The 21,809-nt window shown below is 45.7% G+C and overlaps 1 protein-coding gene across 2 annotated transcripts in view; it reads right to left on the reverse strand.

The window, feature by feature from the left end:
• Positions 1–15,290: 15,290 nt before the first annotated feature.
• map6a (microtubule-associated protein 6a) overlaps positions 15,291–21,809 on the reverse strand; it is a 44,363-nt gene continuing 37,844 nt past the window's right edge. The window contains exon 4 of one of the 2 annotated variants that reach the window (XM_048532823.2): positions 15,291–17,324. In XM_048532823.2, coding sequence (XP_048388780.1) covers positions 17,130–17,324 — 195 coding nt within the window. In that variant the 3' untranslated portion in view covers positions 15,291–17,129. Of the gene's footprint in view, positions 17,328–21,809 lie in introns of both variants that reach the window. The other variant, XM_048532822.2, reaches the window with a different exon arrangement.

Below are 21,809 nucleotides of genomic sequence, written 5' to 3' on the forward strand. Positions count from 1 at the left end.
TATCCCTCCAAACTCTTCCTGTTCATCTACCTATCCAGATGCCTTTTAAATGTTATAATTCCATCACTTCCTCTGGCAGCACATTCCATACGCGCACCACCCTCTGCATGAAAATATTGTCCCTTAGGTCCCTTTTAAATCTTTCCCCATTCACCTTAAACCTAAGCCCTCTAGTTTTGGACTCCCCTACCCTGGGGAAAGCTATTCACCTTATCCATGCCCCTCATGACCTCTATAAGGTCACCCCTCAGCCTCCAATTCTCCAGGGAAAATAGCGACAGCCTTTACAGCCTCTCCCCATAACTTAAACCCTCCAGTCCAGACAACACTCCTGTAAATCTTTTCTGCAACCTCTCAACTTTCACTACATCCTTCCTATGGAAGGGTGACCAGAATTATGTGCAGAAGTGTTCTCACCAATGTCCTCATGTCATCCCAACTCCAACACTCAATGTTCTGATGAACGAAGGTAGACCGTGTCTACCCGTGACTCCACTTTCAAGGAACTATGTACCTGCAGCCTTGTGTCTCCTTGTTAATGATGATTAACAATGATGATCATTAGAGTTTAGAAGGTTGAGGGGAGATCCAATAGAAACTTACAAGATAATGTATGGTTTAGAAGGGGTGGATGCTAGGAAGTTGTTTCCATTAGGCGGGGAGACTAGGACCCATGGGCACAGCCTTAAAATTAGGGGGGTAAATTTAAAACAGACATGAGGAGACATTCCTTCAGCCAGAGAGTGGTGGGCTTGTGGAATTCATTGCCACGGAGTGCAGTGGAGGCGGGACGTTTGATGCCTTCAAGGCAGAGATCGACAAATTCTTGATCTCAGAAGGAATCAAGGGCTACGGGGAGAGTGCAGGGAAGTGGAATTGAAATGCCCATCAGCCATGATTTAAATGGCGGAGTGGACTTGATGGGCCAAATGGCCTTGCTTCTACTTCTGTGTCTTATGGTCTTATGATCCTATGACATAGCTTTGCTATCAACAGTCATGTGCTATTGAGAGAATGAAAGGGGAATGTGAGAGTTGTACTGGAGAGTTGGAACCAATATTCTGTGCGTTGGTATGGAAATAAAAGAATTTAGTGGAGCTTGCGAGAGCCACACTGATGGAAGATAAAGCCAGAAATGCAATAGGTTTAACCGAGGCACCATCTAAGTGAGTAGATCAACCTCAGAAGAGCAGTCCAAACATCCAACTCCTACATTACATGTAAGACAAAGCCCATGAGGGTACAGTAACACAGGGTTTAATCCATGAAAACAACACAATGCTCTCTCCACAACTGAGAGTGTAATTCAGATGAATGCTGGAGACATATTTCTGAGGAAGCAGGGAAAAAAAACACTGGAGGGAAAAAGGCATGGAAGGATAGGATGTTAGGATGAGATGGAGAAGGGGTGCTCATGTGGAGCTTAAATGCTAGCATGGATCAATAAGGCTGAATGGCCATTGAATGGAACAAAGATATAACCCACTGAGAACACAGAGGAGCAGGAATTTGATGTTTCAGGTCGGGAACCTTCCTCAGTCCCAACCCGAAATGTCAACTTTCCTGCTCTTCTGATCCTGCCTGACCTGCTGTGTTCCTCCAGCTCCACGCTGCGTTGCCTCTGAACAGGCTCAAGTTGTTTTTGTCAGAGCAGAAAAAGTTGAAGTGGGAACCAGACAGAAATGTGTGAGATTATGAGGGGTATGGGCAGGGGGATAGAGAGCCACGGATCCTCCTTTTCAATTTGCCAAAAATAAGAGGGGAAACGTTTAAAGTGAAAGGCAGGAGATTTTTGAGGTGTTTTGAGAAAATACCTTCTCACCCAGAGAGTGATGGGGTTCTGGAATGCACCGCCTGGTTGGACAGTTGAGATGGGAAAAGTGCTTGGATGAGTCCATGAAATGTTATAGCATTCATGACTATTGGCCAAGAGCTGGAAGGTGGAACAAGCGTAGGTAGTTGTGTATTTTGGAAGTACAGCCTTGATCAATCAAGCAGCACCATGTATACTGTCTCATACTGCAATGGGCAAGGCTGTAACGGTGGGATCTTCAGAGTGACTTCAGCTGACAGAACCCACACTGTCAGTGTCACTCTACATTGCAAACTAACTGATTGAGCTAATGACCCCTTATAGCTTGGGATGTAGATAGACCCACAATGCTGTAGGGAGGGAATTCCAGGATTTTGACCTAGTGATACTGTAAGAATGGCGATATGTATCCATGTCAGGATGGAGATTGGCTTGGAGGGGAACTTGCAGGGGGTGGTGTTCCCATGTATCTGCTACTCTTGTCCTTCTAACTAGAAGTGGTCATGAGTTTGGAAGGTGCTATCTGTGGAACTTAGGTACAAACACAGTCTCCTTGTAGCAAGATACAAAATAACGTCCTCTCTCGCATTAGAGTGTAAAGGTTATGGAGAGCAGGCAGGGAAGAGGAGTTGAGGCTAAGATGAGATCAGCCATATTAAATGCGGCTGAAAGGCCCGCTCCTGCTCCTACTTTTTATGTTCTTATACTATAACATTGTAATGTCAGCAGATACATGGGAACACCACCTTCTCCACATTCCCCTCCAAGCCGCTCCCCATTATTGGAAACGTATCACTGTTCCTTTTGTGTTGCTGATTCGAAATCCTCAAATTCCCTCCTTAATGGCATTGTGGGTCAACCCATGGCAGGTCTCCTGTAATGGTTCAAGAAGGCAGCTCACCACCACCTCCTCAAGGGCAACTCGGGGTAGGCAATAAATGGTGGCCAGCAAGCAACGCCCATGTCCCACAAATGAATAAATAGAAAATGATCTTGGGGAGCTAAGCCTTCTCATCTTTCTCAAAGACACAAAAAGACTGGAAACAAGGATTTTGAGAACTGGTCCTTCCCTTGGCATTTAAAGAATGTAGCCATCAGCGTGAGGTAGAGGGTTGTTGAAGGTCTTAGGAGCCAATCATAGAGGTGGTGAGAGAAGCACTATCAGATGCCTTGATGTCCCAGTGCACCGTTCTCACATCCAAGCAGCTGAGTGCATGAGAAGCATGTTTTTTTCATGTCTCTGAAGCTTTGTGACTGTTCTGTAATCCAAGCCCTGCTGTTTTCTTTTAGGAAATTATGTTACTATGTACCAGCACCTACCCCCTCACTGACCAATTCTGCCGGTTTCTAAGAGAAAGCACAAGGTGTTCTTGATTCAATGATTCAAGCCTTTCTTATTCTTCAATTACTGCAACTCGCATAGGTTGCTCAGCAACAAAAGAGAGTGAGATTCAATGATAATTTGTGGATGGAGCAACCTCAAACAGTATTTGTTCCTGATCTCTGAACTCGGCTGGTTTTAAAAATGATCTTCTGCTGGTGATTGATATTGCAGTGATTATTTTGCTTCCCCTTTCTCTTAATGTCTTTTCTTTCTCTCTCTGTCTCTTTCCTCTTTTCATTACACTGGACCTAACTGTTTGTCTCATTAACAACAATAATTGTCACAGTGGATACAAACTGTGATAATAGAGCAGAACTTACCAACTCCCTTTTACACACCTCTGCCCATGTCTCCTTAATGATACAGATATCAGCCTTGGCAGGATTCCTTTCCCTTGTGGGAGACTCCGCAGGCTGTCATCCCTGAGTATCCAAGAGGCTTCCAGGATGTAGGAGTCGTGGCATCTGTCAGAGTGTTAGGCACACATTCCCGGGAAGTAGTAAAGGTGGTCACAGATCACCTGAACATCAATGGAATGGAACCTCTTCCAACTGATGAATTCTGCAGTTTTGCCTCTAAGTGCTATGAGTGTGTAGTCGATGGCACCCAGCACCTGGCGAAAAGCCAAATATGTTTCCGAATCCCAAACTGCAAAAAGACATCAGGAAAGATATGACCCAATGTGACCTTGCACAGATGGCATTGGTCACTGTCCTGATGCATTTAGAATCACAGGATTTTGCAGTATATTTGGCCCATTGTGTCTGTACGGGCTCCTATCTCTGTAACCCTCTAAATTCATCCCTTTCAAATATATATCCAGCTCCCTTTTGAAGCCTCTTCTGGAATATGCCCTCACCACTCTCCCAGGCAATGCATTCCAAATCCTAACAACTCTCTCTGTAAAGATGTTTGTTCTTATCTCACTCCTAGCTCTTTAAATTACTATAGGGAGAGGCTGGATAGACTGGAGCTAATTTCCCTGGAGCATCAGAAGCTGAGGGGTGACCTCATAGCAGTTAATAAAATCATGAGGGGTATGGGTAAGGTGAATAGTCAAGGTCTTTTTCCCAGAGTAGGGGAGTCCAAAACTAGTGGGTATAGGTTTAAGGTGAGAGGGAGAAGTGTTTGGAGCCATGGCATGTTCACTGGGTGATGGCTTTGCCCTTACTCCTACTCTGTCTGTCAAAAAAGGACCCTGAGCTTCCATTTGCCTGTCACTTCAACACACCACCCTGTTCCCTGGCCAACTTCTCTGTCTCAGGTTTGCTGCAGTGTTCCAGCTAATCTCAGTGTAAGCTGGAAGAACAATACCTCATTTTCCACTTGCAATCTTCAGGTTCCCGTATTGCTTTTAATAATTCTAGGGCCGGAACACCACCTTCTCTGTCCTTTACCCATCGTATGCCCTGTCACTGCATGAGCTGCAAGATAACAAAGTGTGGAGCTGGATGAACACAGCAGGCCGAGCAGCATCTTAGGAGCACAAAAGCTGACGTTTCTGGGCCTACACCCTTCATCAGAAAAGCTGAAAATGGAGCTTTTCTGATGAAGGGTCTAGGCCTGAAACATCAGCTTTTGTGCTCCTAAGATGCTGCTCAGCCTGCTGTGTTCATCCAGCTCCACACTTTGTTATCTCAGGTTCTCCAGCATCTGCAGTTCCCATTATCTCTGACGACATGATCTGCGTTCAGTTCAGTCATAGATAACAGGAACTGCGGAAGCTGGAGAATCCGAGATAACTAAGTGTAGAGCTGGATGAGCACAGCAGGCTGAGCAGCACCTTAGGAGCAGAAAAGCTGATGTTTCAGGCCTAGACCCTTTTTCACCTCCTCATTGTTCCCATTATCGGTTTTTCTTCATCCCTGGCTTAAGATCATCCAACCCATTGTCTGCTGAACTTTTTTTCTCCCTTTCTGGGTTCTGTCTCTGACTCTCTGTTCACACCTATTCCCTCCTACCCCCTGTTATCAGCATAAATACCACCTTTTCCTAGTTGCTTTCAGTTCTGCAGAAGGGTCTCTGAACCTGAAAAAATAACTTTGCTTTCTCTGTCACCTTCCAAACTGTCAGCCATTGCCTTTTAGAAGGATACTGGGGTGAACATGGGAACACCACTTACTGCAAGATCCTCTCTGAGCCACTCACCATCCTGACTTGGAAATATATCGCCTTTCCTTCATTGACACCGGGTTAATATCCTGGAATTCCCTCCGTAAGGGCTTTGTGGGTCCACTCACAGCAGGTGGACTGCAGCACTTCAGCTCACCACCACCTTCTCAAGGAGAATCAGTGATAGGCAATAAATGCTGGCTCAGCCAGTGACACCCACATTCCACAAATGAATGAAAAAAGTGCTACCAGACCTGCTGAGTTTCTCCTGCAGTTCCTGCTTTTGTTTTCTTCTGCGTGCTTTGCTATCGCATGGTGAAATGTAGCTGCAAACACCCACTACATGTCCTTACCTTTTCACCCAACATCCAAGGAACATGATCCAGCCCTTCACCCATCAAATTGACTCTGACCGTGGCCACCCTGGGCATTGTGCCAGTCATTTTTCGGTTACATTTGGCTTCTAGAGATTTGGAATTGCTGGCAGGGAACCCAACCAGTGGTGGTCACCATCAGCACTGGGATCCACCTGGTCACCAGGTACCACCACCCCAACCCAACTCCTCACCCTCCATGGAGCCTCCATGCCCACTTTTACTTTGTACTGCCACAATCACCCATTCCCACCCATTCTCCCCAATGCGGGTAACATTTTGTCTCACTAGTTAGCACTGCTGTCTTGTGGCACTGGGGAGCCAGGTTCGATTCCAGCCTTGGGCGGCCAGTTGTGTGGAGTTTACACGTTCTCCCCGTGTCTGTGTGGATTTCCTCCGGGTGCTCCAGTTTCCTCCGACAGTCCAAAGATGTGCAGATGGATTGGCCGTGGGAAATGCGGATTACAGGTATCGAGTGCGTCTGGGTGGGATTGTCCTCAGAGGTTCATTATGGATTTGAAGGGCCGAATGGCCTGCTCTCACTCTGCAGCGATTGTATGATTTCATGTGGGGACCCACCACTTTGAACTTTATAACCACATGTTCTCCTACCCCTAACACCTTGTTGATGCCCAACCTCGTCCTCTATGCTACCCACTGTGGCAGTAACTTCCAATAACACCCCCACCTGTTGTCTCATGTATCCACTGATACTGTTAAATGTACCACTGTCTTATAGCTTGACATTCTAAAATTCCACTGTCCCCATCCTTTGTATCCACCTGAGCAAATCTCTCTACATTCCCCAGTCTGCAGCCTTCATCCACTTTCAGCAATGAACCTTGCCCTCCCTCAGAGCCCCACTGTGCCCCTTGCACCCTCCTGAATGCAGCCACCAACAGAGCTGTATTTTTCCCAGAGCTCTGACCAGCTTTGATGATCAGTCCCTGGATATGACTCATTAGTGTGACCCCTGTCCTTGTAGATCCCAGGCTGACAATATGTGATGCCCCTGACTGCTGCTGCCAGCCCTGTCCATGCCCTAGGCGGCAGTCAGGCAGATCCCTTAACGGGCCTGCGTAGACCACTGACCGTGGTTCGGCTCTGGGACTGTGTGCAGACTGTACCTGGGACTGACTAGACCCCCTGACCAACAGCAGGACGCATTGCCTGCCTTGGCTAACCTGAGGACTAGCCCCCACCCAGTTTCTGACATGGCCCTTTGTTTAGATGGCAGTGCAGCATGTTTGCTGTGTGGGCAGCTGGCACAGGTTGTACATTTTAGAGTGATGCCTCGGTGTGCTGGTTTTTTATATCCATTCCAGGGATGTAGACATCACTGACTGGGTGAATATTTATTGCCCATCCCTAATTGAGGATTTATTGTTCATCCCTAATTGCCCAGAGAGCAGGTAATGGACAAACACATTGTTGTGGGTCTGGAGTCACATGTAGGCCAAACCAGGTAAGGATGACAGGTAAGTTCTGAGGAAGGGTCTCCGGACCCGAAACATTAACTCTGATTCCTCTCGACAGACGTTGCCAGCCCTGCTGAGCTCTTTCAGCAGTTTCTGTGTTTCACAGCGCCTGTAGTTCTTTCAGTTTTTATTAAGGGCAGAAGATTTCCTTCCCTAAAATATATTCTGGAACCGGATCATTTTTCTTCCCCAATAATGGCTTCACGATCATCATTAGACACTTGGTTCCAGCTTTTCATAGAATTCGATACCCATTGTCTGCTATGGCACGATTCAAACTCAGGTATCCAGAATGTTATCTGCGTCGCTAGATAATATCACAAGGCCATCACTTGCCATACAGCAAGATCGTTATTGACAGGTACAGAAGAGCGCATCAACATGACAGCATTAATTTCCATTGGCTCTGGTTGAGTGGCCAAAGGATTAATAGGCCTGGCCCAGCATGGCAATGCAAGGACCCAGCGAGCAAGCAGGTAGGTACAAAGTGAGTAAGCAAACAGCCCTGGTCCAGTCTTCGAGCTGGGTATCTGTGCCTGTGCACAAGGTATCCTTGCTGCAGCTTCTCAATGCTCGTTGCTGGTGGGTGCTGTAACACAGTCTGTGCTTCCTTATTGTGCTACAGCTAGACGAGAGAAAGGTTCATGAAGTCATAGAGTTGTGCAGCATGGAAAGGCCCTTCGGTTCAACTCCTCCATGCCAACCATTTGCCAGCGTTTGGCCCTTAGTCTTCCAAACCTTTCCTATGCATATATCCTAACAGATACTTTTTAAAATGTTGTAATTGTACCAGCCTTCACCATTTCCTCTGGCAGCTCACTTCATACACACATCACCCTCTGCGTAAGATGTTACCCGTCAGGTCGCTTTTAAATCTTTTCCCTCTGACTTGAAACTCATACCTTCCAGTCTTGGACTCCCCTCTCCCGGAAAAAAAAACCTTGGCTGAATAGCCTGTCCGTGCCCCTCATGATTTTATAAACTTCTATAAGGCCATCCCTCAGCCTCCGATTTTCCAGCGAAAATGGCCCAAACCTGGGTGCCTGCAAATATTGGATGCCAGTGTCCATGGATGAAGGGTGTGCTTGTGGATTGCATGCTGAGATTCTCTTGCATGGCCTACAACTTGAAGGGTGTTTGCAGATGGCAGCGAGCTGAGTCCACTCTGAATTCACTCTGAAACCTTGGTTTACTAGTGGCTGATGCTAGGATCGGCAGCTGCACGTGTGAGATGAGATGTGCAGTTGATAGCGTCATTAGCAAGAAACAATCCCTCCCAAAATGCAACTAGCTGCTGCCCAGTGAGATTCTCGCCTCAACTGCTGGAATGATGTTAATAAATGCAGCGAATGGTTCACAATATCTTGCTGAAATTTTCACATGATTCTACCATATTTCCTGTCGTCATTCAGGGCCCTGAATGATTCCACCTATTCTATTGCAGAAGTAGTTTTGGATGTCCTGAGATTGTGAAAGGCACTACATAAACGCAGGAGATAATGGGAACTGCAGATGTTGTAGAATCCAAGATAACATTTACTCCAATTCACCGCATCACTTTTATACCTACCCATTACCCGTGAGACAAGAAAGATAGGCCCTGCATTTACGTTAGAGATAACAAAATGTGGAGCTGGATGAACACAGCAGGCCAAGCAGCATCTCAGGAGCACAAAAGCTGATGTTTCGGGCCTAGACCCTCTCTCTGATGAAGGGTCTAGGCCCGAAACGTCAGCTTTTGTGCTCCTGACATGCTGCTTGGCCTGCTGTGTTCATCCAGCTCCACACTTTGTTATCTCTAACGTAAATGCAGGGCCTATCTTTCTTGTCTCACGGGTAATGGGTAGGTATAAGAGTGATGCGGTGAATTGGAGTTCCTTGCAGACCTCTTGCATACCCCCTGCTATTGGATTAGCATTGTATCTGCAATAGCCAATGTGACATTTGCACTTCACTGAATTTCATCATTTCTGCTCTTAATGTTCAATTTAGCTGCTAATTGCTGCCCCTCGCTTCCTGGAATAACACCACGATATCGATCAGCTCAGTTCAGATCCAATTGATTCCTTTTCATCTCCATGGCAACACCACTCAATTATTAATCCTTTTTGTTGGTGAAGAGTTTCAGGCATCTGCGCTTGCTGGGTCACTGAATGACCCATAGGGCTGTCGCGCTGCCTAGTAAGTCCAGATGGCTTAATTTGCACAGCAGTAACTGATCCCACGTTGCTCATAAAGCAGATCCCATTCAGATTCGATGATAATGGGAACTGCAGATGCTGGAGAATCCAAGATAACAAAGTGTGGAGCTGGATGAACACAAGATGCTGCTTGGCCTGCTGTGTTCATCTAGCTCCACACTTTGTTATCCCCTTCAGATTCGATTTGGTTTTTATGTCCCAAAAGAACTATGATCTATGTCTATTCTCTAAGCTCAGAATTGCCTCCCTAAACTCTTCACTAAACTATCCACCCACTGGTGCTTTAATTTTTATTGCTACTTCCCAGCCTCTCTATATTCCCATCACCCCCTACCTCCGCAACATCCTCCAGCCCAAAAATCCTCCAAGACCTCAGATTTCTGGGTGAGTGCTGCCTTTTACACGCGCCCACCCCCCCAGATCTTTGGCTCACCCCTGGTGCCTGGGCCCCGATATTCTTCCTCATCTCCTTCACCTCCTCTCCCTCACACAGGATGTGATTGCAGTGGAGAGGGTGCAGAGGATTGTCTGTCATCCTTGCCCTTCTAGATGGAAGTGGCCATGGGTTTGGAAAGTGCTGTTTGAGGAATACATTTAATTCTGAGTCCTCTGAAGAGTTTTGAGGACCAAAGGTTTATTCAAACAGGGTAGGTTTTAAAGATAACGAAGTGTGGAGCTGGATGAACACAGCAGGTCGAGCAGCATCTCAGGAGCACAAAAGCTGACGTTTTGGGCCGAGACCCTTCATCAGATAATGGTCTCAAAGGAAGAAGAGAGGTGGAGAAGCCGCAAGGGAGGATAATTTCAGAGCCTGGGCCTGAAGCTGCTGAAAACATGATGCCAGTGATGGGCCAATTAAAATTGGCAAGTGTGCAGTCCATAATCTGTTTAGTACCCAAGCTATTGCCTCAAAGACATTTTTAAAAAATGTTATAGCTGTAAGAATTTTCAAAGCCAGCAAAATTAAAGTGAATCTTCATCAATTCCATTAAGATTAAGCTTGGTACTGCTCCCACATTTGTTGCTTCTCTTCAAATCTGGTAGGGCTGGACACTAATTGCAACACTTGACTTTCAGGCTCTTCCCCCATCCCCACTTCAACCCTCATTACCGCGCAACCCACCCCCCACCCCACAAACTTTCCCAACCAAGATCAACCAGGTCTGCTCAAACCATTTCTTAAAAAATCATTGTGGTCATCGCCAGCAAAGCCAGAATTTGTTGCTCATCCTCAAATGCCCTTGAACTGAACGCCCTGCTGAAGCCATTTCAGAGGGTGGTTGGGAGTCAACCACATTGCTGTGGGTCTAGAGTCACATGTCGGCCAGGCCAGGTAAGGATGGCAGATTTCCTCCTCTTAAGAACATCAGTGAACCAGTTGAGTTTTTTTAAAAATAAGACAAATGCTTCATTGCTGAATTATCATTTCAGTCTTAGCAATGAATTTACATTTCCTCAGCTGCTTTAGTGGGATTCTAATCCATGTCCCCACAGCATTGACCTGGGCTTGTAGATTACTAGTTCAGACACATTAACATTATGGTTAGCTTTCTTCCAAATACCTCCCAATCTTGGTAATATTCATGGCAACCTGTTTAGAAGGGGAGAAAGGAGAGATTGATTGAACAAGACCAAGAGAGGAACAGGGAGAGAAGAAAGTAGGACAGAATTATAGGCAGAGAAGGGTATTTGCAAAAAAAGAGAGAATAAGAATAACACAGAGGCAGTGGAATGCACACACAGGGGCTGAGAAAAAGACTGGCAAGCAGAGAAATGAGATAGAGAGAAACAAGATGGACAGTAAGAGAAATAGAATTTGGAAGTAGGTGAGCACTTTGGTGATAGCGTTCACAATTCTGTTATGTTTACTTTAGTGATGAAAGGGGCTAGGTGTATACCACTGGGCAAGAATTATAGCTGGGGGAAAGGCAATTACGATGAGATTAGGCAAGATTTACAGAGCATAGGATGGGGAAGGAAACTGCAGGGGATGGGCACATTAGAAATGTGGAGCTTATTCAAGGAAAGGCTCTTTTGTGTCCTAGATAAGTATGTACCTGTCAGGCAGGGAGGAAGCTGTAGAGTGCGGGAGCCGTGGTTTGCAAAGGAGGTGGAATCTCTGGTCAAGAGGAAGAAGAAGGCTTATTTAGGATGAGATGTGAAGGCTCAGTTAGGGCGCTTGAGGGCTACGAGGTAGCCAGGAAAGACCTAAAGAGAGAGCTCAGAAGAGCCAGGAGGAGACATGAGAAGTTGTTGGCGGATAGGATCAGGGTAAACCCTAAGGCTTTCTATAGGTATTTAAGGAATAAAAGAATGACGAAAGTAAGATTAGGGCCAATCAAGGATAGTAGTGGTAAGTTGTGTGTGGAGTCAGATGAGATAGGGGAAGCACTAAATGAATATTTTTCAACAGTATTCACTCGAGAAAATGACAATGTTGTCAAGGAGAATGCTGAGATACAGGCTACTAGACTAGGTGGGATTGAGGTTCACAAGGAACAGGTATTAGAAATCCTACAGAGGGTGAAGATAGATAAGTCTCCTGGGCTGGATGGGATTTATCCTAGGATCCTCTGGGAAGCCAGACAGGAGATTGCCGAGCCTTTGGCATTGATCTTTAACTTGTCATTGTCTACAGGAATAGTGCCAGACAACTGGAGGATAGCTAATGTGGTTCCCCTGTTCAAGAAGGGGAGTAGAGACAACCCTGGTAATTATAGACCAGTGAGCCTTAACTCAGTTGTTGGTAAACTGTTGGGAAAGGTTATAAGGGATAGGATTTATAATCATCTAGAAAAGAATATATTGATTAGGGATAGTCAGCACGGTTTTGTGAAGGGAAGGTTGTGCCTCACAAACCTTATTGAGTTCTTTGAGAAAGTGACCAAACAGGTAGATGAGAGTATGAAATGTGAGGCTGGATGAACACAGCAGGCCCAACAGCATCTCAGGAGCACAAAAGCTGACATTTCGGGCCTAGACCCTTCATCAGAGAGGGGGATGAGGTGAGGGTTCTGGAATAAATAGGGAGAGAGGGGGAGGCGGACCGAAGATGGAGAGAAAAGAAGATAGGTGGAGAGGAGAGTATAGGTGGGGAGGTAGGGAGGGGATAGGTCAGTCCAGGGAAGACGGACAGGTCAAGGAGGTGGGATGAGGTTAGTAGGTAGGAGATGGAGGTGCGGCTTGGGGTGGGAGGAAGGGATGGGTGAGAGGAAGAACAGGTTAGGGAGGCAGAGACAGGTTGGACTGGTTTTGGGATGCAGTGGGTGGAGGGGAAGAGCTGGGCTGGTTGTGTGGTGCAGTGGGGGGAGGGGGCGAACTGGGCTGGTTTTGGGATGCGGTGGGGGAAGGGGAGATTTTGAAACTGGTGAAGTCCACATTGATACCATTGGGCTGCAGGGTTCCCAAGCGGAATATGAGTTGCTGTTCCTGCAACCTTCGGGTGGCATCATTGTGGCACTGCAGGAGGCCCATGATGGACATGTCATCTAGAGAATGGGAGGGGGAGTGGAAATGGTTTGCGACTGGGAGGTGCAGTTGTTTATTGTGAACCGAGCGGAGGTGTTCTGCAAAGCGGTCCCCAAGCCTCCGCTTGGTTTCCCCAATGTAGAGGAAGCCACACCGGGTACAGTGGATGCAGTATATCACATTGGCAGATATGCAGGTGAACCTCTGCTTAATATGGAAAGTCATCTTGGGGCCTGGGATAGGGGTGAAGGAGGAGGTGTGGGGGCAAGTGTAGCATTTCCTGCGGTTGCAGGGGAAGGTGCCGGGTGTGGTGGGGTTGGAGGGCAGTGTGGAGCGAACAAGGGAGTCCCCAGGCCCCAAGATGACTTTCCATATTAAGCAGAGGTTCACCTGCACATCTGCCAATGTGATATACTGCATCCACTGTACCCGGTGTGGCTTCCTCTACATTGGGGAAACCAAGCGGAGGCTTGGGGACCGCTTTGCAGAACACCTCCGCTCGGTTCGCAATAAACAACTGCACCTCCCAGTCGCAAACCATTTCCACTCCCCCTCCCATTCTCTAGATGACATGTCCATCATGGGCCTCCTGCAGTGCCACAATGATGCCACCCGAAGGTTGCAGGAACAGCAACTCATATTCCGCTTGGGAACCCTGCAGCCCAATGGTATCAATGTGGACTTCACCAGTTTCAAAATCTCCCCTTCCCCCACCGCATCCCAAAACCAGCCCAGTTCGCCCCCTCCCCCCACTGCACCACACAACCAGCCCAGCTCTTCCCCTCCACCCACTGCATCCCAAAACCAGTCCAACCTGTCTCTGCCTCCCTAACCTGTTCTTCCTCTCACCCATCCCTTCCTCCCACCCCAAGCCGCACCTCCATCTCCTACCTACTAACCTCATCCCACCTCCTTGACCTGTCCGTCTTCCCTGGACTGACCTATCCCCTCCCTACCTCCCCACCTATACTCTCCTCTCCACCTATCTTCTTTTCTCTCCATCTTCGGTCCGCCTCCCCCTCTCTCCCTATTTATTCCAAAACCCTCACCCCATCCCCCTCTCTGATGAAGGGTCTAGGCCCGAAACGTCAGCTTTTGTGCTCCTGAGATGCTGCTGGGCCTGCTGTGTTCATCCAGCCTCACATTTCATTATCTTGGATTCTCCAGCATCTGCAGTTCCCATTATCACAGGTAGATGAGAATAAACCAGTTGATGTGGTGTATATGGTTTTCAGCAAGGCGTTCAATATGGTTCCCCACAATAGGCTATTGTACAAAATGCGGAGGAATGGAATTGTGGGGGATATAGCAGTCTGGATCAGAAATTAGCTTGCTGAAAGAAGACAGAGGGTGGGAGTTGATGGGAAATGTTCATCCTGGAGACCAGTTACTAGTGGTGTACCACAAGGGTCGGTGTTGGGTCCACTGCTGTTTGTCATTTTTACAAATGACCTGGCTGAGGGCGTAGAAGGATGGGTTAGTAAATTTGCAGACGACACTAAGGTCGGTGGAGTTGTGGATAGTGACGAAGGATGCTGTAGGTTGCAGAGAGACATAGATAAGCTGCAGAGCTGGGCTGAGAGGTGGCAAATGGAGTTTAATGCAGACAAGTGTGAGGTGATGCACTTTGGTAGGAATAACCAGAAGGCAAATTACAGGGCTAATGGTAAGATTCTTGGTAGTGTAGATGAGCAGAGAGATCTCGGTGTCCATGTACACAGATCCTTGAAAGTTGCCACCCAGGTTGACAGGGCTGTTAAGAAGGCATACAGTGTTTTAGCTTTTATTAATAGGGGTATCGAGTTCCGGAACCAAGAGGTTATGGTGAAGCTGTACAAAACTCTAGTGGGGCCGCACTTGGAGTATTGTGTACAGTTCTGGTCACCGCATTATAAGAAGGATGTGGAAGCTTTGGAAAGGGTGCAGAGGAGATTTACTAGGATGTTGCCTGGCATGGAGGGAAGGTCTTACGAGGAAAGGCTGAGGGACTTAAGGCTGTTTTAATTAGAGAGAAGAAGGTTGAGAGGTTACTTAATTGAAACATATAAAATAATCAGAGAGTTAGTTAGGGTGGATAGGGAGAGCCTTTTTCCTAGGATGGTGACGGCGAGCATGAGGGGGCATAGCTTTAAACTGAGGGGTGAAAGATATAGGACAGATGTCAGAGGTAGTTTCTTTACTCAGAGAGTAGTAAGGGCGTGGAATACCCTGCTGCAACAGTAGTTGGCTCGCCAACTTTAAGGGCATTTAAATGGTCATTGGATAAACATATGGATGATAATGGAATAGTGTAGGTTAGATGGGCTTCAGTTTGGTTTCACAGGTCGGCACAACATCGAGGGCCGAAGGGCCTGTACTGCGCTGTAATGTTCTATGTTCTATGTTCTAGATAGACAAGTGACATAAACAAACAATGCAACCACAGAAACATACAGAGAGTGAGACACTGATGGAAAGAGATTAAGAGAGAACACATTGAAAGTGTTCACAATTTGCATTTATTGGTAAATAACTGCAAGCAAAGGTCACAAAGCACATCACAATTGGGAGCTTTACACTTACATTAATTGATCATTTCCATTGCCACAACATAAATGAAATAGCACCAAGTGTGGTGTCCCCGGCACAATCAACGGAAAACTATCTGTGTGTCCGCAACAGGAACAGGGCCACGTGGCATCGAAAAGAAACTTCCCATCAAGTCGAGGAGCCAGTAGTGGAAAATGTAAAATGCAATCCTTCATTGCTGAGGTGACAGGGTGTGTTGCTGGAGTGGAGATGTGCTCTAAATCCATGCTCACATTAGTTTTCGCATGTTTTAAATATTACCTGTGAGGGGGCGCACACACACACACACACACACACACACACACACACACACACACACACACACCATACACACACTAGTTCTTGTGGTACAGTGATAGTGTCCCTACTCCTGAGCTAGGAGGCCCAATTGAAAAGATCTCACACACAAAGGCTTTGGCACTAATGAATGAGGGAGTGAGTGAGAGGACATCTAAAAAAGATATCAAGTGGGGAATGTGTGTTGCTCAGTCAGGCCGTTATTGCGACCACCTCTGGGATGAATCCTAAATAAATCTACTTCTCCCTTGTCAATTCTAACAGCCTACTAACTGGAGCACAGTATACACTACTCAGATTTTTTTAAAAATTACAAATGGATAATTTTTCTCAAGAATTAATTCTGTTTCTAACTTCCACATCCATCTCACCTCCAACTCAATTCTGTCTGGTTTCTGGGCTAAACACAAATACCAAAACATGGACAGACCATAAACACAGGCCTATAAAAGGACCTCAAGCAGATTCTAACCCATCTTTTGTTGGATCCTGTCTTTTTTCCACTGACTATGCAGAAAAGGAGAACCTCGTGGAATTTCTTCAGTGAGGCAGGGTAGTCAGGATGTCAAAGGATTTGTATGAACATCATTCTTCATTTTACGGCAAATGGCATCTGTGGGACTCAACTTCGAGAGCTCCAGAATGCTGAATGAGGAAGATAGGGGATGATGAGTGACCAGGATGAAGTTGCAGGCTGGAACCTATTCAAGTTTGGATGGTATTAGAGAAAAGCTAAGAACTGCCAGAATGGGTCCAATTGAGAGAAGCAAATAAAAACCGAAAGAACTGCAGATGCTGTAAATCAGGAACACAAACAGAAGTTGCTGGAAAAGCTCAGCAGGTCTGTCAGCACCTGTGAAGAAAAAAAATCAGAGGTTACATTTTGGGTCCGGTGACCCTTCCTCAGAACAGTTCTGAGAGAGGGCGACTGGCTCCGAAATGCTACCTTTGATTTGTTTTATCCTTCAGAGAGGAGCAAATTGTTTGCGTGCAGGATCAAAGTGGTGATTTCAGGTTGTCCTGCACACATTAGATACAGGAGATCAGGTGGATTACAGCTCGATCCAGGAGATCAACAAAGTGAAGCTACTCCTTGGAAATGTTTGCTGTCTTGTTATGGTGATTACTCTCTGCAATTACTCTCACAGTGCCCAATGTGGTGATTATCAATCCCTCAGCACCAAGGATAATGTAGGCACGTTAGTTGTTGGTATGGGATTCTGTGCCAGAAAAGCTGTGTTTGATTATTGGGTTAACAGAGTTGGACACTCATTATCCTGGATACAGTAATTAGGTAAAAGGGGATATTGAGATAAATTGATCGCTATGGTCCAGAATGGACTAAGGCGTGGTTTCTGGCCACGTGCGTGGTGGTGCCCTCGGTTGATGAGGAAGAGTCTGATTCCTTGCCCTCGTGGCCCCCTTTACAGAAGATTACTCTTTAGCCTCAGCAAGCTTGTTGTTCATCTCCTGGCTCTTCGCTCCATCCTCTGGCTTGGGGGCAGGGGCACTGTCTGCCATCTTTTTCTTCACGGCCCGTCCCGACGTGCTCTGTTTCTCTTTGGCCTTTTTCGGCGCTTTATGACTTGATGGTTTTTTCGGCTTCATGCTCTGGGCGCTTGGTTTATCCTGCTGAAGGGATTGGGGGTGGGAAGGGAAGGTGAAAAGATCAAATTCTTCAGAAATGCTACACGCAACTCAAGTTCGAATCAAAAAGGAGGCCATCTTCACGTAGGTACTAGCTCTTTGCATGAAACTAGCCAATTAGTAACACTGGGATAAAAGAGACATGTTGGGGGGAGTATGAGATCATAAAGTGTAGAACTGGATGAACGCAACAGGCCAAGCTGCATCACAGAAGCGGGAAAGCTGACATTTCGGGTCGAGACTCTTCTTTATTTTGTTTTTCTCTTAATAGGGCAGATGTAGGGACACCAACTCTCAAAGTGGGGGCAATAATTTACACACATACAAATGGAGCCATTCGGCCCCTTGGGCCTGCTCCATTGTGCAGTAAGGTGGTAGCTGATTTCATTTTGGCGTCAACTCCATTTTCTCTGATGGACTTTCTTTTAATCATTCACGGGATGACGGCATCGCTGGCTAGACCAGCATTTATTGCCCATTTCTAATTGCCCAAAGGGCAGTTAACAGTCAACCACATTGCTGTGGATCTGGAGTCATATGTAGGCCAGACCAGTTTTCCTCCCTAAAGGAACCCAATGTATTTTTCCTGACACTCGACAATGGTTTCATTGTGCTCTTTAGACACTTAATTCCAGATTATCTTTTAAATTGACTATTATTGTTTATTGACTAACAGGGCAGTCAGAAGTTGATAGACCTGTGCCATTAAAATACACTGTGAACCTTCCTTACTGCTCTCTGGGGAAGAGAGTTAAACACATATATGGTCGAGTTGAAAAGGACAGAACATCGGTATTGCTGGGAAAGGGATGTGTTGATAAAGTTCTCACCTTGCACTCATCAGTCCACACGTAAAAATGGATATATGCATATATACAAGTGTAATTAGTCACGGTGTGGGCCCGACTGATAAACTTTAATTGATTGTTCGCGTTTCCTTTGAAATGTGACATTCAAGTTTGTTCTGATCAGTGGAAGATGTAAACTTTGCCAATGTGTCTCTTTATCAGCACTACTCAAGTCCTATCCTATCAAAGGACTATATCTAATTAGTTCCAATTTTCGATCTGCCCCCCCCTCTTTCCCTATTTATTTCAGAACCCTCTCCCCCTCCCCCTTTTCAGATGAAGGATCTAGGCCCAAAACGTCAGCTTTTGTGCTCCAAAGATGCTGCTGGGCCTGCTGTGTACAACCAGCTCCACACTTTGTTATCTCGGATTCTCCAGCATCAGCAGTTCCCATTATCACAGTTCCAATTTTTCCTGCTCTTTCCCCATTGTACGGCAAGTATTTCCTTTTAACTATTTATCCTTATACGTTTAAAGTAAATTATTTAAAATGGCCTTTTGAAATCCTCACTGAATGTGCCCTCACCACACTACGAGGTAATGAGTTTCAAATTATTGCAATCCTCTTTTAATCTCTTTTCATTTCTTCATAAATTACCTTAAATTAGTGATCTGCAGTTACCAATCCTCCTGCTATTGAAATATGTGCCCCCTCTTAACCGACACTGCTCTAAGGAGACCAGCTCTTGTGTGGCCATACTATTACAGCTACTATTACTAATACTAATACTATTACTACTACTACTAATACTACTACTATTACTACTACTACTACTACTAATCCAAGAAGGTTAAATGTTTAGGCAATGTGAATTTCAGGAAGAGCGAGTAAACAGCAGAAGGAGCTGATCAGATTTAACTAGATGTAGGAGAAGGCCAACAGATCACTGAGTCAGTTCAACTATTCAGCTAGATCATGGCTGAACGATATCTTGACTTCATTTCCCCATCTTAGGTGCACAACCTTAGTACAGGAAGGGAAAGAGGAGCAAGTTGAACAGATGGTGAGTGTGGCCAGCGGAAAAGATTAAGGAAATGTTAATCATAGTATGGGAGTATAATTTTCGTAGGGAAAATCCGGGCAGGATTTATACACTTAATGGTAGCGTCCTGGGGGGGTGTTGCTGGACAAAGAGACCTTGGGTGCAGGCTCACAGTTCCTCAAAGGTGAAGTCACAGGTAGACAGAGTAGTGAGGAAGGCGTTTGGTACACTTGCCTTTATTGGGCAGTGCGTTGAGTATGGAGGTTGGGACATTGTGTTGCTGCTGTGCAGGATATTGGTGAGGCCACTTTTGGTATACTGCATCCAGTTCTGGTCTCCCTGCTATAGGAAAGATGTTGTTAAACATGAAAGAGTGCAGAAAAGATTTACAAGGCTATTGCTGGGGCCGGAGGGTTCGAACTACAGGAATAAGCTGAATAGGATGGGGCTATTTTCTGTGGAGCGTCAGAGGCTGAGGCGTGACCTTTATAGAGGTTTATAAAATCATGAGGGGCACAGATAGGGTGAATAGCCAAAGTCATTTTCCCAGGCTAGGGGGAATCCAAAACTCGAAGGCATAGGTTTATGGTGAGAGGTGAAAGATTTAAAAGGGATCTAAGGGGCAACGTTTTCATGCAGAGGGTGGTACATGTATAGAATGAACTGCCAGGGGAAATGATGGAGGCTGGTACAATTAGAAGATTTAAAAGACAGCTGGATTGGTATATGAGTAGGAAGAGTTTGAAGGGATATGGGTCCAATGCTGGCAAATGGAACTAGATGAATTTAGGATATCTGGTCTGTATGGATGATTTGGACCAAAGGGTCTGTTTCGGTCCTGTTCAGCTCTATGACTCTGAGTGATTGTAGATAAAATGAAGGTGTTATTAGTATTAATAGAAGGTGTCCATAGTAGAAAATAGATCATCTCTGCCAAGTGCAAAAAAGGCAACACTTGTCCTTTTGCGTTCTCTCTGTCCAAGACTGCAATGCACATTTAAATGAAGCAGCATTGGACTTGCAATCCTTTCAACCTAGTCTATTGTATTTGCTGCCCACGGCCTCCTCTACGATGCCAGGACCAACTGCTTTGCGAAACAGTTATGCTCTGTTTGTAAGAAGAACTCTTCCAGTTGCCTGCCATTTCAATAAACCATCTTGCTCTTGAATTAACATTTCTGCTCTGGACTTGCCTTAGTGTTCCAGTGAAGCTCAACAGAAGCTGGAAGAGCATTGCTTCATTTTTCACTTGGGCACTTTACAGCCTTCAGGAGTCAACATTGAGATCAGCAACTGTAGACGACAAACACTGTCCTGTCATTGATTACACTCCCTGCCTGCTATCTTCTCAGCATGGGTTTGCTCTCAGCAGGAGTCACCTACTTCCTATTAGAGACATCTATAATCGACACCTATTCTGTATCTACATCACCCCTCTATCATCAGTGGCACTTCTTTTGCTTTTGCTTAGGGCACTCTCACCATCTGTTCTTCCTCCCACTTTGTCAACACAGTAGAAACTATCACTTGCTAGTCTCCTTCAGTTCCCAAGAACAGTTATTGCATTTGAAACATTAAACCTATTTCTATTTTCATACATGCTGCCCGACCTGCTGAATGTCTACAGGTTCATTTCAGATCCCTTGCTTCATCAGCATTTTGCCTTTATTTGAGTGTTTAGTGCCCTTATGTTTGTGATTCCAATTGTTCCTTGCATCCGTTGTGTTTTGGGTGGTCGGAGGCAGAACCAGAATGTTACTCCTCTTCGTGTGAAATAGTGTTGCCTAATTCCAGAGATAAAGTGTGGAGCTGGAGGAGCACAGCAGGCCAGGCAACCTTGAAGGGACAGGAGTTTAGTCCTGGTTCCAATTTCAAGATTACACACTGTGATTCCTGACTGTTTCCCGAGTCCCATCATCATCTACACCTCCCCCCTATAAGCCCTCCCCCATCTACACCCCGATACAGCTGAGAAAATAACTTCTTTATTATCTATTGTTTACATTTCCTACATCATTTCCAACTCAATTAGAGTAGGATTCAGCCATCTAGACCTTAGAGAATACCGTCTAATCTGTGTAAACTGGCCTCCGTATTTACCCCTTTAAACTCCAGTGTCAAGCTTTTAATTTTGCCTTGCGCTCCCTCAAAGCTGAGTCTTATCTTCCAGAAGTATTTGGGCTCAGAACTAAACTCAAATGATAAGGCATAAGAAAATCATATGACACAAGCAGACATGGATCATTTAGACAATCGAGTCTATTCTGTTATTCAATGAGATCATGGCTGATCTGATCTTCCTCAATTCCACTTTGTTACCTTTTCTCCATAACCCTTGATTCCCTGACAGATTAAAAAATCTATCTTATCCTTGAATGTACTTAACAATTCAGTCTCAACAGTCCCCTGCAGTAAAGAATTTCATGAATTCAGTAGCCCCTGAGAGAAGAAATTCTTCTTCAATTCTGTCTTAAATGTGTGACTCCTTATTCAGAGATGATGCCATTTGGTGCTAGACTCTCTCACAAGGGGAAATGAACCATTCGCATCTGCCTTTTCAAATCCCTAAGGATCTTTTATGCTCCGATAAAGTCTCCTCTCACTGAAGATATCTTTCCGACTAAAGATATTGGCCA

The sequence above is a fragment of the Stegostoma tigrinum genome, chromosome 6 (assembly GCF_030684315.1).
Source record: "Stegostoma tigrinum isolate sSteTig4 chromosome 6, sSteTig4.hap1, whole genome shotgun sequence".
Classification (NCBI taxonomy): Eukaryota; Metazoa; Chordata; class Chondrichthyes; order Orectolobiformes; family Stegostomatidae; genus Stegostoma; species Stegostoma tigrinum.